Consider the following 21,854-nt stretch of genomic DNA (forward strand, 5'->3'; position numbering starts at 1 on the left):
TTGAAATGGACAGATTCTGTTGGTTCAGGCAGATGTGGAACCAAGGTGGGTGGATGGAATTAGGATGCAGGTCAGCCAGGACGGAATTAAATGATGGAACAGATTCAATGGGCTGAGCGGCCTCCTATTCCTCAGGGGAAAACTCGGAAACAAGGAAAGATGGGTTTGGTTGAGGGTTGTGACAAAGGGACGGGGGGTAGGGAGGGGGATTGTTGGTCGGGATTTGGGGGGTCAGGTTCAAGAGGCCAGGGCAGAGGGTTAAAAGGAGGCAAGGTGACAAACATTTAGGCAAAGTCTTGGAAAGTGCCAGGAGAGTGGTAGATCAGGGTGAATCAATACCTTCACTCGATGGAGAGAGAAATTTGATACGTGTTGCAATGATATTTTAAACAACACATTTTTTAAAAAAAGGCAATTTAATAAATGAGAACGTACCCTGCCAGGAATAACCAGATTGTCAATCCCAATCAAGTCCCGCTTCAGTTCAACAAGCTTCTGAAAGTTCTCCATTTTGATCATTGTACCATGGAGTTGAGCTACCATTTCTGCTACTTCTGCTAACGCAGCTAGAAGGGAAAGAAGAAGAAAGACTTGCATTTCTGTAGCACCTTACATTAATCTCAATATCAATCCAAACCTGCTTGACAGCCCGTGAAGTGCTACTGCAGTGTAGTCACCACTGTAAAGTATAAAATACAAAAGTTAAACGGCACACAGCAAGTTTCCATAAATAGCAACATGACAGTGACCTGACGATATGTTTTTGTAATGTTGGTTGAGGAATTTTTTTGCCTGGACACAAGGAAGAACTCCTAATCTTGACAATTACTGAAAAAAAAGATATTCTGTTGAAGCTTTTTGTCTTCCACTCATCAGGATGGAGACAAGAATGGCAAATATCAAAGGAAGCACCAATGTATGCTGCAAGAGAAAACGCTGCAGATTGATTGGCAAGTCAACTCTAATTGATTAAGGCGTTACCATGGCGAAAACACCAGGGAACTACCGTTTCTCCATGCTTCTGGTCAATTCAACAAAGATGCATTTTTTTTCCCTGCAGGGGTCATGTTCCTGTGCATGAAAACACGCAGCTTCTAGTAAACACAAGTGAGGCACAATGCAAGCCCAATTACAAATAGGCTCTTAGTACTATTTTTAAGACTGCTGCCCCCTCTCAAATATGGCTTTCTTGCAACGTGAGAGTGCCAGTGTGAAAAGTGTCCACAGAATCTTTCTCAACAACACTCAGGTCCTTTACCACTCAGTGATTATTCTCTTCAAGATAATAGACATTTGCTTCTTTCACATCAACCATGACCCAATGGGCCACTGCTTATATCTTTGATGCAAAAAAACATTTTTCAGCATTCTGAGGTGTTAAAAGGCAGGCTTTTTGCTCTTTGCAGCATCAATCCTTCTAACCGGAGAAACAATCTAATTTTTAAAAAATTCATATGTCTGTACTGTATTTCTTGACCATTGACAAGTGTGTTTGCCAGTTTTGTGTGACCTTGCAGCAGGTCACATGAGTTGTTCCTCATACCCAGCACCGAAAGTGAACAGAATAATACTTGAGAATTTATTCATTGTTGAGAGGTAATGATTATTCTTGCACTGTTACCATACAAATACAATTACAGCCTTTAGCATTAAGGATTGTTGACTTAAAGTAGGAGAGAGGGGTACAGCAGTAGTGAGAGTAACAGAGCATAGGATCTTGGTAGCTGACAGCATGGCTGCCACAGGTGAACAATAACAACTGGGGATTCATAAAAGGTCACAACTGGAGAAATGCAGAGCTGATGGAGATTACAGAGATAGGGAGGGGCAACACCATAAAATTAAGCTCAGCGAAGTAGGCTAGCAATGATTCAGTTACATCAAAAACCATTTTGTGTACACCAATAAGAGTATTAAATGGCTCAGTACAGTGGTTAAAGTTATTTTCAGTGATTTTAAATCAATTGATTCACTGAAACTATTTTGTTTTTGGAAATACAACCCATTTCAAGCAGTATTAATAAAACTGTTCCCACTCTCAAATGCACCAAGGAAAGTCCTTAATGGAAAGAATTATATTTTATTCTGCTGCCCAAATGGACTGGTCTTTGGAAGGTTTTATATTTGTAATATACAGATTTATTTTAATGAATAATTTAGATTGAATCACACCCCTGCCATTTCCAGCATATTTTTTGTACAATTGGGAAATTCTACCCCATGATTCTTAAATAGGTTCTCGGATTTATTTGAACCGATTTGTTGAGAATGCGCTGTGAAGCTTGGTAATTATATCACATCCACTGCTATTTAGACACTTCTAAACAAACTAATTGTTGACTTACAATTTTTCAGGCCTCAAAATTCTGCTGTCTTCCACAGAGCTTCCCCTGTGTATAGTAATAAACGGGCAGCATCATTAAATTCAACCTCTGCATCATATCCCCAGCTCCACCATGTGATGTCAGTGGATTAAATTTACTTCCCTCTGCTTATTCTGAATAATGATGCTGCGCTCACTATAATTATTCTGTTCTTGTAAAATTAATCACCCACCTCTGGATAATCAGCATTTGCTTCTAAATAATTCAAACTGTCAGCATGATTGCTGATTTGAAGCCAGATTCCCAATTTAACCAAGGATGACTTATCTCTCTGCATTAATTCTTCCTTTCCTGTTGTACAGCATCGGACTGACCCCATCACTGGTTGTATCAAGACAAACCTTTCAAAGTGCATGTTCATCTTGAAAGCAACCTGTCTCGCTGCCAATCTGGCCATAACTATAATTAAAATGAGACTGGGTTAACATATGAATTAGGTGGAGGAGATCAGCGTCCCTTGTTGGTCAAGAATCTACCTCAAAAATATTCAATTCCTCCACCATCCTCTGCGGAGCAGAACGCCACAGACGTACGACGTTGCAAGAAAAGACAATTCTCATCTCCCTCATAACTGGCGGACTCCTTATTTTTAAATTACTTCCACTAGTTCTCACTCCTGCCCCAAAAAGCAACATTAATCAGCATCTACTCTGTGAAATCCCCTTAAAATCTTCTCATTTCAATCAGATCATCTCCATTCTTCTAAACTTAAATGGACACAACTGGTCTAACCTTTCCGCAAACTACTCACATATGGATAGGAAGATTTGAAAGGGATATGGGCCAAGCACTGGCAAATGGGACTAGATTAGGCTAGGATATCTGGTTGGCATTGATGTGTTGGACCGAAGGGCCTGTTTCCATGTTGTACATCTCTATGACTGTGACCTCATTGAAAATCCATGAATCAACTGAGTGAAGCTTCTCTGAGTTGCTAAAACAAGGAATGAGGAGGGCTAAAAGGAACCATGACATACCCTTGACACGTAGGATTAAGGAGAATCCCACAGCATTTTATATGTATATTAAGAACAAGAGTGTAGCTAGGGAAAGAGTGGGCCCACTCAAGGACAGAGGAGGGATTTTGTGCTTGGAGCTAGAGGATGTGGCTGAGGTCCTTTATAAGTACTTCATGTCAGTATTCACTATGCAGAAGGACATGGATGATGATAAGATTAGGGAGGGGCAAGTTGATATTCTAGGCCATGTTGTTATTAAGAAGGTGGTGGTGTTTTGTATCTTGAAAAACCTTAAGGTTCCTAGGGCCTGATGGTACCTATCCCAGGATACTGAAAAAGGCAATGGAGGAGATTGCTGTGGTCATGACAGAGATCATTGTATCTTCTTTGGCTACAGGCAATCCCAAAAGACTAGAGAATAGCCAATGTTGTTCCTTTGTTCATATGGATCAGTTTTGAGACCTGTGTTGCTCGTAATTTATATAAATGATTTGGATGAAAATTTAGGTGGTCTGATTTGTAAGTTTCCAGATGACACATAAATTGGCGGAGTTGTGGATAGTGAGGAAGGGTGTCAAATGACACAGCAGGATTTAGATCAGTTGGAAAGTTGGGCGGGGAAATGGCAGGTGGAATTTAATCTAGACAAGTGTAAGGTGGTGAATTTTCAGAGTCAAATGCAAGAGGCCAGTATAAAGTAAATGGCAGACCCTTAGGAGCATTGATATACAGAGGGATCTTAGGGTGCAAGTCCATGGTTCCCTGAAAATGGCAACACAGTAACTAAGGTAGTAATGAAGGCATAGCATGCTTACCTACATTAATCAGGGCACTGAGTAGAAAAGTTGGCAAGTTACATTGCAACTGTATAAAACTTGAGTTATGCCACATTTGAAGTATTGTGTGCAGTTCTGGTCACTACACAATGGGAAAGATTTGGAGGCTTTGGCAAGGATGCAAAAGAGGCTTACGAGGGTGTTGCCTCGATTGGAATGTATTAGCTATGAGGAGAGGTTGGATAAACTTGGATTGTTTTCACCAGAGCCTTGGAGTTTGAGGGGCGACAGTGTTTTTTTACACAGATAATAGTAGGTGACTGGAACATGCAGCCAATGGGGGTTGTAGAAGCAGATACATTAGCAAAGTTTAAGAGGCATTTAGACAGTCACATGAAAGGCACAGAACAGAAGGATACAGACCATGTGCAGCAGATGGGATTGATTTACAATGGCATCATGGTCGGCACAGACAAGGTGGGCCGAAGGGCCTGTTCCCGTGCAGTACTGTTCTATGTTATTCAGGGGGGACAAGAGGAAGAAGCTTTGGATGTAATGAATGCTAATGAACTGGGATTCAATCCCAAAAGGTTCAGCGATAATTAACGATTTCAAAACAAAATTGGATGGCCACTTCATGGAACTGAAGGTGCAGGGCTCCAGGAATCGAGTGGTGTGCGTGTGTGCGGAGGGGTCCCTCTGGATTGCTTTAGCAGTGTGCCACAGTCTAAGAATCATTGAACGTGCTGCGAACCATTATGTGCTCGGATTCCCGTCCGTACCTCGTGAATCTCGGAAATCCACGTGAGTGGGCGGGTAGTGTTTGCACAGCCTCTCCAGGATCTGCTTGTAATGCATCAGCCGGTGCAGGGGCCTCAGGAAAAATATGTTGAGGGGAAGGTAGCAGACTTTCTGTTGCTCAAACTCCCGGCACACTGCTTCCAGCCTCCTGGAGTTGCGAATAGCTTTTTCCAGCTCCATCAGAATCTCCCCGTGCTTCTGCAGATGGACTGAAAATTGCTGCAAAGATAGGAAATTAACAAAGTATGTTATGGAAAACGAACAAAGTATGTTATGGAAAACTGCAATAAATAGCCCTCTGTCATCATGGATGGCTCGGTTTCCTGTACTGGAAACATTTCCCCTGCCAGTGCTCACAGTTCCACAACTTGGGGGGAACCTCGATTTTATTTTCATTATTCATTCATGGCGTGTGGGCATTGCTGGCTGGGCCAGCATTTATTGTCTGTCCCTAGTTGTTCAAAAAGGCAGTTAAGAGTCAACCACGTTTCAGTGGGTCTGGAGTCACATGTAGGCCAGACCAGGTAAAGACAGCAGATTTCCTTCCCTAAAGAACATTTGTGACTTTTGTCACAATCGACAATCGCTGATGGTCTTCTTTAGGCGAGCTTTTCATTCCAGGTTTTTATCAGATTGAAATATCAAAAACTGCCAAGGTGGGATTTGGGTCGAAATCGAGAGAACATTAGCTCAGGGTTTGAGATTACTTGTACAGTGACATTACCACTATTCCACTGACTACCCAAAACAAGGAGGATTGGGCACTAGTGAGGGGCAGGAAAAAGGTTATGGGTAAATATTCCCTATGTGCTGGGAAGCAGAATTCTAGACTTCCCTCAGCTGGACTTCCAACTCCACTGCAGGAGATATTTGTCATTTCAATTACATTAAGGAGGCTGAAAGCTTCAGACATGATGTGCTTTTCCAGTGTATAATAGAATAGAATCCCTACAGTGAGGAAACAGGCCATTTGGCCCAACAAGTCCACCCTGACCCTCCAAAGTGTATCCCACCCAGACCCATTTCTCTAATTGTGTATGTGCAGCATTCTGGGTTTCCCAGGTGTCGGGAAACCCAACAGCTTGTCTGTGATGAAAATAAGAAAAATGCTGCATTTATATAGCGTATTTCATGACTGCAAGACATCCGAAAACAATCGGAATGAACAACATAAACACTGTTGGAATGTAGCAAGCGCAAGAGACACTGTGTCTAGATTAGAGTGGCGCTGGAAAAGCACAGAAGTTGAGGCAGCATCCGAGGAGCTTTTGCCCGAAACGTTGATTTTCCTGCTCCTCGGATGATGCCTGAACTGCTGTGCTTTTCCAGCACTACTCTAATCTAGAATCTGGTTTCCAGCATCTGCAGTCCTTGTTTTTACTAAGAGACAGTGTGTGTGCAGCAAGGCCCCACAAACAGCAAGGTGATTAATCATAATCTGTTTTTAGCAATGTTGATTGAGGGATGAACATTGGCCAAGACAATGGGGAGAGATCACCTACTGTTCTTCCAATAGTAACATAGGACCTAACACATCAACCTGTGTGGTCATACAGGGCTTCACTTTGACCTCTCGCCTGAATGATCGTATATCCAACAGGAGAACACTCTCTCAGTGCTCTACTGGGAGTGTCAGCATAGATTGCTTGATCATGTTTCTGCAGTGAGGTGTGAACACCCAACCCTTCTGACACAGAGCTAAAACTGCAACACAGCAAACACTATCATCAATGCATAATCAAACCCAGTTTAGTAACATTTTAAACAGTCACTTGGTAGTATAGAAATTGAGAATGCAGAAATATGTTGCTGAAGCTTTTTGTCTTCCATTCAACTAAAGAAATTAAGGGCTTGGTTAAGAAAAAGAAGGAAGCATATGTCAGGTATAGACAGGATAGATCGTGTGAATCCTTAGAAGAGTATAAAGGAAGTAGGAGTATACTTAAGAGGGAAATCAGGAGGGCAAAAAGGGGGCATGAAATAGCTTTGGCAAATAGAATTAAGGAGAATCCAAAGAGTTTTTACAATACATTAAGTATAAAAAGGTAACTAGGGAGAGAATAGGGGCCCTCAAAGATCAGCAAGGTGGCCTTTGTGTGGAGCCGCAGAAAATGGGAGAGATACTAACTGAGTATTTTGCATCAGTATTTACTGTGGAAAAGGATATGGAAGATATAGACTGTAGGGAAATAAATGGTGACATCTTGCAAAATGTCCAGATTACAGAGGAGGAAGTGCTGGATGTCTTGAAACGGTTAAAGGTGGATAAATCCCCAGGACCTGATCAGGTGTACCAGAGAACTCTGTGGGAAGCTAGAGAAGTGATTGCTGGGCCTCTTACTGAGATATTTGTATCATTGATAGTCACAGGTGAGATTACAGAAGATTGGAGGTTGGCTAACGTGGTGCCACTGTTTAAGAAGGGTGATAAGGACAAGCCAGGGAACTATAGACCAGTGAGCCTGACGTCAGTTGGTGGGCAAGTTGTTGGAGGGAATCCTGAGGGACAGGATATATATGTATTTGGAAAGGCAAGGACTGATTAGGGATAATCAACATGACTTTGTGTGTGGGAAATCATGTCTCACAAACTTGATTGAGTTTTTTGAGGAAGTAAGAAAGAGGATTGATGAGGTCAGAGTGGTAGATGTGATCTATATGGACTTCAGTAAGGCGTTCGACAAGGTTCCCCATGGGAGACTGATTAGCAAGGTTAGATCTCATGGAATACAGGGAGAACTAGCCATTTGGATACAGAACTGGCTCAAAGGTAGAAGACAGAGGGTGGTGGTGGAGGGTTGTTTTTCAGACGGGAGGCCTGTGACCAGTGCAGTGCCATAAGGATAGGTGCTGGGTCCTCTACCTTTTGTCATTTACACAAATGATTTGGATGCGAGCATAAGAGGTACAGTTAGTGAGTTTGCAGATGACACCAAAATTGGAAGTGTCGTGGACAGCGAAGAGGGTTACCTCAGATTACAACAGGATCTTGATCAGATGGGCCAATGGGCTGAGAAGTTTAATTTAGATAAATGCAAGGTGCTGCATTTTGGGAAAGCAAATCTTAGCAGGACTTATACACTTAATGGTAAGGTCCTAGGGAGTATTGCTGAACAAAGAGACCTTGGAGTGCAGGTTCATAGCTCCTTGAAAGTGGAGTCGCAGGTAGATAGGATAGAGAAGGCAGCGTTTGGTATGCTTTCCTTTATTGGTCAGAGTATTGAGTACAGGAGTTGGGAGGTCATGTTGTGGCTGTACAGGACGTTGGTTAGGCCACTCTTGGAATATTGCGTGCAATTCTGGTCTCCTTCCTATCGGAAAGATGTTGTGAAACTTGAAAGGGTTCAGAAAAGGTTTATAAGGATGTTGCCAGGGTTGGAGGATTTGAGCTATAGGGAGAGGCTGAACAGGCTGGGGCTGTTTTCCCTTGAGCGTCAGAGGCTGAGGGGTGACCTTATAGAGGTTTACAAAATTATGAGGGGCATGGATAGGGTAAATAGGCAAAGTCTTTTCCCTGGGGTGAGGAGTCCAGAACTGGAGGGCATAGGTTTAGGGTGAGAGGGGAAAGATATAAAAGAGACCTAAGGGGCAACTTTTTCACACAGAGGGTGGTACGGGTATGGAATGAGCTGCCAGAGGAAGTGTTGGAGGCTGGTACAATTGCAACATTTAAGAGGCATATGGATGGGTATAAGAATAGGATGGGTTTGGAGGGATATGGGCCGGGTGCTGGCAGGTGGGACTAGATTGGGTTGGGACATCTGGTCGGCATGGACGAGTTGGACCGAAGGGTCTGTTTCCGTGCTGTATATCTCTATGACTCTATAACAGGCCAACTGCAACAGTGAATTAGAAATGATCACAACAATTCTTCAGATGAAAAAGGTGATAATTTTAAAGCCTACTCTGATTGCTCTCACCATAGCAACGCATTGACCAGTGAGGTATTACATTCGAGAGTGTGGTGCTGGAAAAACACAGCAGGTCAGGCAGCATCCGAGCCCCTTCCCACTCCGCTAAGGACATGCGGGTCCTGGGCCTCCTCCATTGCCACTCCCCAACGACCCAATGCCTGGAGGAAGAACGCCTCACTTTCCATTGGGTACCCTCCAATCCATGGCATCAATATGGATTTCACCAGTTTCCTCATATCCTATCCCCCAATACCCCAGATCCAACCTTCCAGCTCAGCACCACCCTCATGACCTGTCCCACCTGTCCATCTTCCTTCCTACCTATCTACTCCACTCTCCCCTCTGACCGATCACCATTACCCTCCACCTTCATCCACCTATCACACTCTCAGCTTACTTCCCCCCTGGCCCACCCCCTTTCATTTATTTCTCCACCCTCCTAGGCTCCCAGCCTCATTCCTGATGAAGGGCTTTTGCCCGAAACATCGATTCTCCTGCTCTTCGGATGCTGCCTGACCTGCTGTGCTTTTCCAGCACCACTCTCTTGACTATACACAAATAATAGTAATTGGGAGGTGAAGCGGACATTTTTGATTTATACAACTGCTGCTGTATTCTGTCTAGAGAATCAGAGGAAAATAACACCTTTTTAATTGAACACTGCCTGATTGCCTTCAGAACAAGAAGATAGCGACTTTCCACTTCCTCGAGGGTGCCTGCCTGCAACCTGCTGTCCATGTGGGCAGTGCAGTCACAATTGAACATTTTCTGCTTCTTTGCAAAGATGGGGGTCCTGCTTCTGAATATATGTCACTTTTAATATGCATTAATTATCAGCTTTTAAATTGATTATTGTAGATATTACAATAGTAGATAACAGTCAGGATTGTTCATCAAATGATGCCCAGCCAGGGAATCACACTTCGAGTGTTGACATCTTAACATTATAAATAGTTTATACACACAATTTTTAATGTTGCGAGCATAAACACTCACCTTCATACTCCGCAAATTTTTTAGCATCACATCTCCAATTCTTTGGTAATCACCTTTGATATGAGCATTTGACCTTCCTTCCCTGCAATTGCAAAGAGAAACAAAAAAAGTAATGAAGTATATATAAAATAACAATGTTTTCTACAACTTTGAAGATCCACGTTATTCACAAGGTAAGTTCAAAAAATTCCCAATTCTTTTTATGAAATACTAGTTTTACCTTCTACAGTGCTCAAAATATTGTTCGTGAAATTGTGATATTAAAACTGTAAATAAAATTCTAGCATTCTGTACAAAACAATAGATTGGTTTTCTCAAGATTAACCAGCCAATAATCAGTCTTCTGGTTTAATATTTTCAGTTTTTGCTCTGTCTATTTTTTAAATTTCTCCCTCTTTTTATGCATTACAAGTCCCATTTGTTCTTCCTTCATTCCTGTGAACATCTCTCAACCTAACGTTCTAGGACTGATCATCTGTTTAACTCCCCAAACTTCAATACCTCCTTCAATCTGTTTCCTTCACCTTCTCAAAGTTGCAGACAGCTGAGCTACCCCGACTCTTTCCAATCTTAATACATCAGATTTTCAGCATGTTTGCAGCTCCATGGCTGAAAAATTGAAAGATTGTGTTCTCTTCATCATGAATGCGCCGGACAATGGACACTAGTAGTACAATAAAATGGCTTATTTATTTCAAGATAAGACTATATACAAATAATGGCGAAAGTGAGGACTGCAGATGCTGGAGATGAGAGTCAAGAGTGTAGTGCTGGAAAAGCACAGCAGGTCAGGCAGCTTCCGAGGAGCAGGAGAATCGATGTTTCAAGCAAACGATCCTGATGAAGGCCTTTTGCCCAAAATGTTGAATTTCTTGCCCCTCGGATGCTGCCTGACCTGCTGTGCTTTCCCAGCACCACACTTTCTCGACTATATACAAATAATGGGAATTGGGAGGTTAAGTGGAAATTTCTGATTTGTAGTCTAGATTAGAGTGGTGCTGGAAAAGCACAGCAGGTCAGGCAGCATCCGAGGAGCAGGAAAATCGATGTTTCGGGCAAAAGCCCTTCATTAGGAATAGAGGCAGGGTGCCTGCAGAGTGGAGAGATAAATGAGAGGAGGGTGGGCGTGGGGAGAAAGTAGCATAGAGTACAATAGGTGAATGATTTCTGATTTGTACAACTGCTGCTGTATTCTGACTAGAGAATTAGAGGAATATAATTCAAGTGGTGGAACTTGCTTGAAGTGAAATCATTAACAGCCGATAACAAACAACAGCTACATGAAATTTGCGTCGACTAGAACTTCTTTTCCTTTCATTTCTCTCATGGGTTAAAACAAAACCTTTCAGAAAATATCCTCGTCATGTGTGCTTTGGCTTTAAAGATGAATTCAGTTGGATGGGGGCAGTAGCACTGTTTTGTCAAAAAACATATTTCAAAACATAATTCCTCCTGCTGTTCATCTGTTGACATCAAACAGGAGCTTTACATATACATCCAATTTTGCCCAATCTGAGAACGGAAGGTAGCCATTCAGCCCATTGGGTCCGTGCAACGCTTTGAAAGAGTTGTCCAATGAGCCCACTCCAACGTCTGTATCCCACAATTATATTTTAATTTAGTTCCTCTTTGAAAGTTATTACTGAATCTACTTACACAGCCCTTTGAGGCAGTGTATTCCAGATCACAACAAATCATTTGTGATTTTTGTTCCCACATTCACGATAAAATCAGGCACCTCCCACTGTCCGTGCATCATTCGCTGGGTATTGCAACCTCGAGGTACTGACAGATGGTGTGAAAATGTTGAAATAACCAGGCAAATAGGTTCAGGTTTTTTTATTGCTATCTTTTGATGTTCAAAACAAAATTGGGCTCTGACATTTCTGCATTTGCTTTGCAGCTGTGGGATAGACTATAACTGGGTGGATCCATACCTTCATTAAAAGAGCCCCTACAAATGAGATATAAGAATGCTGGACATTCACACACACAACTGGGAAATAGTGAAACAAAGTCAGAAATTGCAGGAAAAACTCAGAGGTCTGGCAGCATCTGTGGAGAGAAAGCAGAATTAATGTTTTAGTCCCAGTGACCCTTCTTTGAAGAAGAGGAGTCACTGGACCTAAAATGTTAACTTTGCTTTCTCCAACAGATGCTGCAAGACTTGCTGAGTTCTTCCAGCAATTTTGTTTCTGATTGCCAACATCCGCAGTTCTTTGGTTTACCTGGGGTAATAGCGCTGACAGTGATAATATCTGCCGATGACTGTTTGGAAAGTCAATGGATGAGTCAAGGAGAAATGAAGAGTTCAACTGGATGAGAGAAGGCAAAGTAAAACAGAGGCCAGTGAATCCCTCACCTTCAGTAAATATAACAGGTTCCGTCTCGTCAGAATCGGATCCTGGGCAACACTAGGTTATTCTCAACACAGAATTGCAAACCTTTGGCATGTGAAATGGAAGGGTCTCACTGCAATAGTCTCACGCTTGGTTTCCCAGAATCTGGACTCTTTGGTAGCAAGTAACAGCAACAAATATCCTGCTAGCGACTCATATTGGCATTTTTGATGGAACAATTTCATCTCTAAGGATATAATCATTGGAGATGAAAAGGGCAATCCAGGATATGTTTTACCAAATGCAAAAGGCCTTACCAAAGCGCGAGTCTCTGCTCAATCTCCTTCAGAAAGCCAGTGTGGAACTTGTACAGTGGATTAAAATTCGAGAACAGCAAAGTCTTCAATGGTTCTGGCATTACATCATCTTTGGCTACAGCACTTTGAAAACACTGCGGGAGAGAAAATGATAAGATACCGTGGAAATAATTGATTCTGGGGTTACTGGTCCATAACAACAGTAAAGGGTACATGCAATCGATATGCACACAGTCATTCATTAAAATCAAGAAGATTCTTCACAACTGATGTGAAGTAGTCTCTGCCAACAGAGAGATCTTTAAAAACTGAACTTAAGTTCCACTAGCAGCCATGGTGGAACTTGAACCCAGGCCGCAGGGCATTCGCCTGCATACCTAGATGTCTAATCCAAGGAATATTACCATTTTACCACCATCCTCACACAGATTGGATTGTGCACGTGAACTTTGGCTGAACTGAGATGGTGGAGTAGACATTCTGGATTGTCCAGGTTGAGTAAGCTAAAAGAGCCTTCTTCATTCACATCTAACTTGTGACTCGTGTGAGTTTGTACAAAATTGCTTGAATCCCATGAATAACCATTGCCAGGGATTAATCTGAGTTCTTATTCCTGGCTGTTATGTTGTAAATTTCCCAAGTTATTAGGTAAATTAAACAGATAATGGAATCATTGTGAACTTGATGGTAAAATGAGACATGCAAACAATTATATTGTAGAGTCTTGTCACTCTCGGACAGATTAATGGCTACAGGATGGAATTTACTTGCTTTTTTTAAAGAGCATTTGTAATAAAATTCATAAGGCAATCTTTTCCTTTTATTCAATTTCCTGTTTTGAAGCAATTTTGAAACCAAATCAATTTGTTCCAATGACTAACTTTAGTGGCAGAAATGTTACATTCGGTTTAAACATTCATCGAAGAAACAACAGATATCAGAGAAAATGATTTTGAAAATTGATCTCTCTCAAGGTTTCTCCTTACCCAATATTTGCAATGCAACAGCCTGCATTTATATAGCACCTTACAAAGGTGTTGTGAAACAAGATTTGTGATCAAATCATGTGAAGGGGTCAAAAGGAGACAGAAGACAAAAGAAAAATCAAACAGATGGCTTTTAAGGAGATCCTAAAGGAGAAAAGAAGTAGGGAGAGATTTTAAGATGTAATTACAGGGCTTTGGCAGCAGAAGGCCAATGGTGAAGTGATTAAAATTGAGAATGTACATTCTGTCAGAATTAAAGGAGATGAGGACATCTTTGGCAAATGAAGTTCCAGGGCTGGAGTTGGTTAAACAGTGAAGGGATGGGGAGGATAAAGTTACTTGTACAAAACATACAATAATAATATTAAACTTCATGGTGCTAAGGATGCTTTTAACCAAGATTCATTACTTTTTCTTGTGTTTGCAGATGAACTGAACCAAATATCAACAACCAGCAACTTAATTCAACCAAGTTAACCTTCTTTGAATATTACATCTATGGCACAAAGAATTAACAACATCTCTGGTTGAATAAAACAAGAGACTTCATTGTGGAACTCTCAGTTTGGAATGATGCAAAATGGTGTTACTCACATCCTGTTTCTCCAAATCTTGTCCACTATCAACAAGACATAAGTCCAGACTGTGATGGAATACTGCCCATTTTTCTAGATGCCTGCAGTTCCAATGACACTCAAAAAGCTTGACACCATCTAGGACAAAGTAGTCCATTTGACTGGCACCTCATCCACCAACATAAACATTCACTCACTCCAGCACCAATGCTCAGTAGCAGCAGTGTGTACCCTCTACAACAGGCAGTGCAGTAACTCACTAATGCTCCTTTCACAGCACCAGCCAAGCCCACAATCTCTACCCCTTAGAAGGACAAGACAGCAAATGAATGGACAACATCAGCTGCAAGTTTTCCTCCAAGTCACACACCATCTTGTCATGGAACTATACCATTTAAGAAATGAGCTTCTCAAGGGCATTTAGGGATGGGCAATAAAGGCTGGTCAAGTCAGCAATGCCAAAATCCAGTCAGGAATTTAAAAAATACACACACCCACATACACGTACACAGACACACACCTACATACACATAAACACAGGTGTACACCTACATACATGTACACAGACATACAGATACACCTATATATATGTACACAGATACACACCTACATATGTGTACATAGACACACAGATACACACCTACATGTGTACGCAGACACACAGATACACACACACATACATATATACACAAATATACACTTATGTACCCAGATAAACATACATACATCAGCATACACACACACAGACAGAGATATACACCTACATACGTGTACACAGACGCATAGATATACACCTATATACATGTATACAGGTACACAGATATACACTTACTGTATGTATGAACACAGAAGTACATACACTGACACAGGGAGGCAGACACAGACATTTGCAGATAAACACAAAGGCAGACAGAGCAGAAACAGTCATACCAGAGACAGAAAAACTGACTAAGATTCAGACAGCCCAGAAACATAATAAATCAGCCTGTGAAACTCCCCTCTCAACATTGAGGGCGATTAGGATTTTTAAATAGTGCACAAAGGGAACTTTCCACCCTTAATAATATCAGAAAGTCTCTTCCCCAGCTTTTATCACAGATACAGTAATATTTTACATTCCTGTAAAATACAGTTACTGCGTTAGTTCCTTCATTAGTTTAGAGTTGCTCCTTACTGATGTGATGACTTCAAGATCCTTAAGGTAGGTTCGTTCTGTAGTGGACACTTCTTTGGCGATGAAATAAGCTTTGTCTGCTGGGAACCTCTGCAAAAGTTCAGAACACCACACATCCAACAGATCAGTAACTGTTATTTGACTTCTTCCAGCAGTTTACTTACATGGTATTGCCCAGAATAAATAGCAGGAAACATTGACAGAATAAGCACATAGAATAGCAGTTCATGGGAAGGATGTAAATCAAAATGAAAAATGAGGAACATAAAGACCGTAACTTTCATGACCCCTAAACACCCCAAATACAGCCAATTATTTTTGAAATGGAGTCGCTGTTTAGTAAGAAGTTAAAAGGCAATTTGCATTCAGAGTTCCCACGGCACAGTGGCACAGTGGTTAGCACTGCTGCCTCACAGCGCCAGAGACCCGGGTTCAATTCCCGCCTTGGGCAACTGTCTGTGTGGAGTTTGCACATTCTCCCTGCGTCTGTGTGGGTTTCCTCCGGGTGCTCCGGTTTCCTCCCACAGTCCAAAGATGTGCAGGTTAGGTGAATTGGCCAAGCTAAACTGCCCGTAGTGTTAGGTGAAGGGGTAAATGTAGGGGAATGGGTCTGGGTGGATTGCTCTTCGGAGGGTCAGTGTGGACTTGTTGGGCCGAAGGGCCTGTTTCCACACTGTAAGTAATCCAATCTAAATAAAAATGAGTTAATGGCCAGGTTATTTGTTTCTTGTGATGTTGATTGTGGGATAACTATACAACAAACTATAAATCCAGAGGTTTGATAGAGATGTTACATAGAAAATAGCATAGAAAGGCTAAAAGATGCATTTATACTCTACATGAGACTCCTCCCTTAACCAATTTGATCATCATAATATTCTGAACAGCTCGATTAAAGGTACCTGTATGACCCGATGACATTGTTATTAAAACTGTTGGGAGACAGAGATAACACATCTGTCCCTTTCAAGATCCAGAGCTATCCTTCCAATTCTCCACCCAAGACTGCATGATGTCATCAGATCGGGAACATAGTATCCAACATTAATTCTTTCAGAACCATTACCTTATGCAACACAGTGTTTTCCTAAACTCTAACTGTGACTACAATTCAGTTACAAACTCTTCACGATGTTCAAAGGTTGTGAAAACTTCAACAAAAGATCTTTTCACTTTTTTCAAAAGCCAAAGGTACCTAGATTGGCCTCCTCCCAATAATTCAGAATATTATTTCCAACCCCATGTGTACTCATTGAAATTTATTAATACATTTCTGACAGCAGTCAGGTTCTCTATCCCAATGCATTACTGTGTGTTGTAAAGACCAAAGTTAGGGAAAGGCAGCAAATTAGTGAGAAGATGACTTTTCATCGCCAGTTATCAGCCAATCAGATAGAAGTGGCTCCCCTTTCTCACTCAGGAAGAGAAGTAAAACACATATGTACTTTAAGAGAATTAGCAAACGAACTGATGGCGAGATGACATAAATGACTCTTACAAGTGAGCTTTTGTGATCTAGAATGTGCAGCCTAAAAGGACAGTAAAATCTGATTTGGTAATTGCTCTTAGCTGTGGACTGCATGGATGCTTTTAAAGCAATGATTTGCAGGGCTTTGTGAAAAAACAGCAGGGGGACTGGGACTAAATGAACAGCTATTTCACAGAGCCAGCACAGACACAGACACAAGTGGTCTCCTTCTGTGCTGCATGACTCTATGACATTAAGACTGTGCAGTTTGAGAGCACTTGGTTCTCAGTTAGAATAGAGACATCTTAATGTAGATAGCTGAATCATACAGTTCATAAACAATGGCTAAAGGCAGAAGCTGTTTAACCTGTACGCATGAGGTTCTGTTTAATGCCATACTCTATATTCCTGAATGAATGTCATTGCACTCCATGTTCTCCCAAACATTTGCAAACCACCATTAGGAAGATCCCCTCCAAGCCACTCATAACCCTGACTTGGAAATATATTGTGTTACTTCAGTGTCACTGGGTCAAATCCTTGAATTCCCTCCCTCAGGGCAATGTGGGTCTACCCACAGCATGGATTGCAGTGAGTTAAGAAGGCAGCTCAACAACAACTTCTCAAGGACACCTAGGGACAGGCAATAAATATTGATCCAGTCAGCAATGCCCACATTTCTTGAATGAATAAAGTAAAACATAGAGATTTCCTTTCCCAAATAACATTACTGAAATAGGCACATTTTAATGGAAGTTTCTAGTCATAATTACTGGTGTTACTGTCAATTGCAGAATTTAATTATTAAATAAAATTCCGCAATGTGCCATGGTGAGGGTTGAACTGTCTCCCCAAAGCAATAGCCTCCAATTACTAGTTCGGTGATATCGCCACCACACCACTGTCATACAAACATTTGAGAATCTGAGGGGACTTAACAGGTTAGATGTTGAGAAAGTGTTCCTACGAATGGGAGAACCTTGAACCAGAGAATATAGTCACAGAACAAGGGACCACCCTTTTATAACTGAGATGCAAAGGAATTTAATCTCTCAGAGTGTAGTAACTGCCTGGAATTCCCTACTACAGAGTGTTGTGGAGGAGAGATCACAAAGTATTTAAAGAGGAGGTAGAGAGAATTTTGAAATATCAGGGAGATGACAGCTATATTGAGCTGGCATAAAGGAGGAATCAAGGCCAGGGGCAGTCAGCAATGGTATTGTTGAATGTTGGATCAGGCTTGAGGGACCAAATGGCCAATCCTGCTCCTATTCCTCATGTTCTTACCTGCTGTATGATGATGTCTTAATTCTACACGGTTCTACTGAAATCACATTTGGACTACTGTGTGCAGTTTTTGTCTCCACATTTAAGGGAAGGATACACTTACATTGGAGATAGCACAGTGACGATTCAAGAAATCAGTCCCCGGAATGATGGGAGGCAGAGTAAAGTGGGCTTTTATTCTCTGGAGTTTAGAAGCATAAGAGATGATCACATCGAGGCACATAAGATACTGAGGAAACTTGATAAGTCAGAGGCTGAAAGATTGTATCTACTGGTTGGTGAATCTAAAACACATGAGCCTCAATCTCAGATAAGTAATTGATCAGTTAAGATTGAGATAAGAAGAAATTACTTCACTCAAGTGGTTCCGAATCTTTGGAATTCTCTACCCCAAAGGTTCATGGATACGCTGTAGTTAAAAATATTTAAGGATGTGACAGATATTTAGTTACTTGGACAATCAAGTAACAAGTATGGAGTATACAAGTGGAGGTGAAGCCCTAAATCAACCATGAATGTACTGAGCTATATGATCTAGTCTTGCTCCTAGTTCTTGTAAAATCTGACTCCTTGCAATAGACCGCTATCGTTGTCTTGACCATGATGTTTTTGGTCTGTGAGACTGCAGGATGAAGGTAAGAGGACAGTGCAATTAACGTCAAACCTTTCTCCTCATTTCTTCTTCGTCATCAGTCTTGACGCATGTTGCATCTGTCAAGAGTGGAGTCATCAACGGTGAGTGCTGTTTTCCGTCTGGGCTCAGGCGAGGAGACAGTGAGAGATTCTGAACACCAGGAGCACTTTGTGAATTCAGCGAGAGTTCTGACACATGTGGACTGCACACTAGGGAACCTGGAACAAGGAGGGAATTTCAGGTTTATACTTTCAATATACAGTACATGTAGAACTTCACAATTGACTGGAATATACATGTACATATATATGTATAAAATATCAACAAACACATGGGTATATTAAAAAACCCAAAATTAAGAGAAACTGATTTTTATAGACTAAAGCGATTTCACTTTACAACTCTCTTCATGACCACCGGACATCTTAACACACTTTACTACGAATGAAGTATGTCTTGAAATATAGTCACTGTTTTAACATGGGAAACACTGTCACTAATTTGCATTCAGTAAAGTCCCACACTGTGATAATAAGAAAATTTTCAGATCTTCAGACACTTGAGGGATAAATATTGGCCAGGACACCAAGTAGATCCTTTACATTAACCCAAAGTAGCAGATCGAGCCTTGGTTTTGTGTCTCATCTGAAAGATACTGTAGCTGACAGCACTCCCCCAGTAGAGCCCCTAGTGCTCAAGCTTAAACCTCAGACTTTATGACTCAGAGGCTAGCGTGCTGCCTATGATCCACATCTAACTCAGTAACCCCACACTCTCATCTCACATACAGAGAGCAACCAAAACTAATATTGAGTTTTAAAAATTCTAGACATCAATCCTTTTCGTTGCTACTAAGTTAAAGAAGAAGGGGTAGAGTAGAAAAGTATATTCACGTTTTTGAGTGAGTGATTGGAATGTGCAATTATTCCGGTGAACATAGAACTGACAGCAGATTGCAAATGCTGTCAGAAGGAGATTAAATACTCATTTGGCATCATTCAGGGGGTTGGGAGGGTGCAAGGGAGTGGTTTAGGTTTCTTCAGGAAAAGACCAGTGATAAGCTGAAAGACCATTTGCTGTGTTGTGATAACCTAAACCTTCAATCCCTTCGTGCAGGTTTTACAGATTCTTGGCTATCTTGAGGGAATTTGGGGCTTCAAGGCATGTTCAGTCATGTTTCACTTCTGAGGATATCTAAGCCATACTTTGCCCTCTCTATAATATTTCCTTGTATTGCAAACAAAAAAAACGCCACGAAGAAGCAAAACTGTGGTGTGTATGCATGAATGCTGCAACCAAGTCATTCCTTAATTTTTAACATGGAAATTGTCACTAAATGATTCTTCAGCAATAAATAGTGAGGATGAGCAGTAATATTTTAAGATTAGCAGATAGATGCACACCGGATTCCTGAAGACACCATCTGTGTTGTGGCAGGATAAAGATTCCCATGGCAACATAACAGGTGACCCAAGGACTGGAGAGAATAATTTTGACAGAGAACGTTGTGCTGATCTTTAGCATCACAGTCATCAATTCCAGGTCTGGTTATTCTGTGCTTTACAATCCCCATTGAACAATTCAACTGTTCAAGTGTGTGTGTGTGTGTGTCTGACACGTGTTTGTGAGCACTGGTAAGCCTATACATGTATAATGATGCATTTTATTCCTACAAATAATCAATGAATGATTGTCCACGCAATGTTTGAAAACAAGAAGCATCCCGCTTACAATGCAGTTTTGAAACATACCCAGTAGCTGCATATAATAGCATTTGCATTGAGCTGCATTAAGATTAATGCAAGGCTTCTATCCCAGATAATTCTTACAAGGATGATGGATGGGGAAAATAATTGTTGTACCATCTCTTTTGCTTTTTAAAAGGGGTCACCAAAAATAGCACATTACCTGGGTACAAGACATTCTGTATTATGATCATGATGTGTATTGAAAAAGTAGGTAGTGTCCAGAAGCCTCAGGTTCAAGTCCCATTTGAGGACTTGATGACCAAGGTAGGTCTGTTCATAACACTTTTAAATAGGTGCAGTATCAACGTGTGAATCCTTCCAACAAATGCCAGTGGAAGTAGTAAAGGTAAGAGAGACTCCTAGTCCATGTGTGGAAAGGAATGTGATGGAGACAGGTTGCAGCTCTCTCTTTAGTATTACCATGATGTGGAGGTGCCAGTGTTGGACTGGAGCAGACAAGATCAGAAGTCACATGACACCAAGTTATAGTCCAACAGGTATATGTGAAATCACAAGCTTTCAGAGCACTGCCCCTTCATCAAGTGAAGACCTGACAAAGAGGCAGCGCTCCAAAAGGATGTAATTTCAAATACATCGGTTGAATTGTAACCTGTGTGTGACTTTAGTATTAACATGCACAGCTCAGGACTATAACACACATGTACAAATGCATGTTGCCACAGCGACTCAGACTCCTCAGAAGGCAAAGTGGCCTCAGTTGGGTGGACAGTCATTGTGGATCCAGTAGGTATCAACAGCGTGGGTTCAATTCCTGAATGACCAATGACGTGGGTCCAATTCCTGAACCATGGCTCATCAATATCCCTGAACATAGAACCAATGCGTTTGTAACACATAGAAATTTAAATTCCATGGGAAACAATAACATTTTTCAGTTAGATTCAAGACTGTATTCTGTCTTGTGCAACACTGGCTTAGTTCAGATTACCTGGTCAGAAAGTACAATCTAGGTGGAACAATTAAAGTGCCAGCGCTACTCATAAAGAAAGACTTGCAATTATTGTAAGTTGAGTATATCATTGTCACCAAACAGCTAAAAGCATTTTGTTATCAATGAAGCACTTTAGTGGTCATGGTTGTAATGTAGCATATGTGACAACCAAATTAGCACACAGCAAACTCCCACAAACAGTAATTTGATAGTGACCAAATGATCTGTTTTAGTGATGCTCTTTGTGGTTTAAATATTGGCAGGCCCAGGACACTGTGGAGAAATGACCTACATTATTTCAAAAGTAATGTAATGGGGCCTTTTAGGTATCAGCTAAGAGGTCAAATGGGACCTCCAATGGTTTATCCAATAGGCAAGATGTAGGGAGGCCATGCCAAGTAACTATTTTGATGCAAAATCTCCCTACCAAAATGATCCTCTCTTAAACTGATGGATCACTATCCAGAAGTAAACCATGTACAATATGGTTCTAGCAAAGTGGACTTCACCGAGATCAAATGTATTGATTTTAATATATGCATGT

General features: G+C 41.3%; 1 protein-coding gene across 2 annotated transcripts in view; it reads right to left on the bottom strand.

Moving 5' to 3' along the window:
- The window catches only part of LOC122550504 (FERM, ARHGEF and pleckstrin domain-containing protein 1-like), a 317,640-nt gene that overhangs the window by 44,148 nt on the left and 251,638 nt on the right, over positions 1-21,854 (bottom strand). For both annotated transcript variants that reach the window (XM_043691327.2, XM_043691326.2), the window contains exons 14-19: positions 18,641-18,828; positions 15,222-15,311; positions 12,487-12,620; positions 9,831-9,912; positions 4,902-5,139; positions 436-566 (exon numbers count right to left, since the gene is read on the bottom strand). In XM_043691327.2, the coding sequence (XP_043547262.1) occupies positions 436-566; positions 4,902-5,139; positions 9,831-9,912; positions 12,487-12,620; positions 15,222-15,311; positions 18,641-18,828 (863 nt within the window). The remainder of the gene's footprint in view (positions 1-435; positions 567-4,901; positions 5,140-9,830; positions 9,913-12,486; positions 12,621-15,221; positions 15,312-18,640; positions 18,829-21,854) is intronic.

This window comes from Chiloscyllium plagiosum, unplaced genomic scaffold (assembly GCF_037043375.1).
Source record: "Chiloscyllium plagiosum isolate Xiang-an unplaced genomic scaffold, Cpla_swu_hap1 HiC_scaffold_6, whole genome shotgun sequence".
NCBI classification, from domain to species: Eukaryota; Metazoa; Chordata; class Chondrichthyes; order Orectolobiformes; family Hemiscylliidae; genus Chiloscyllium; species Chiloscyllium plagiosum.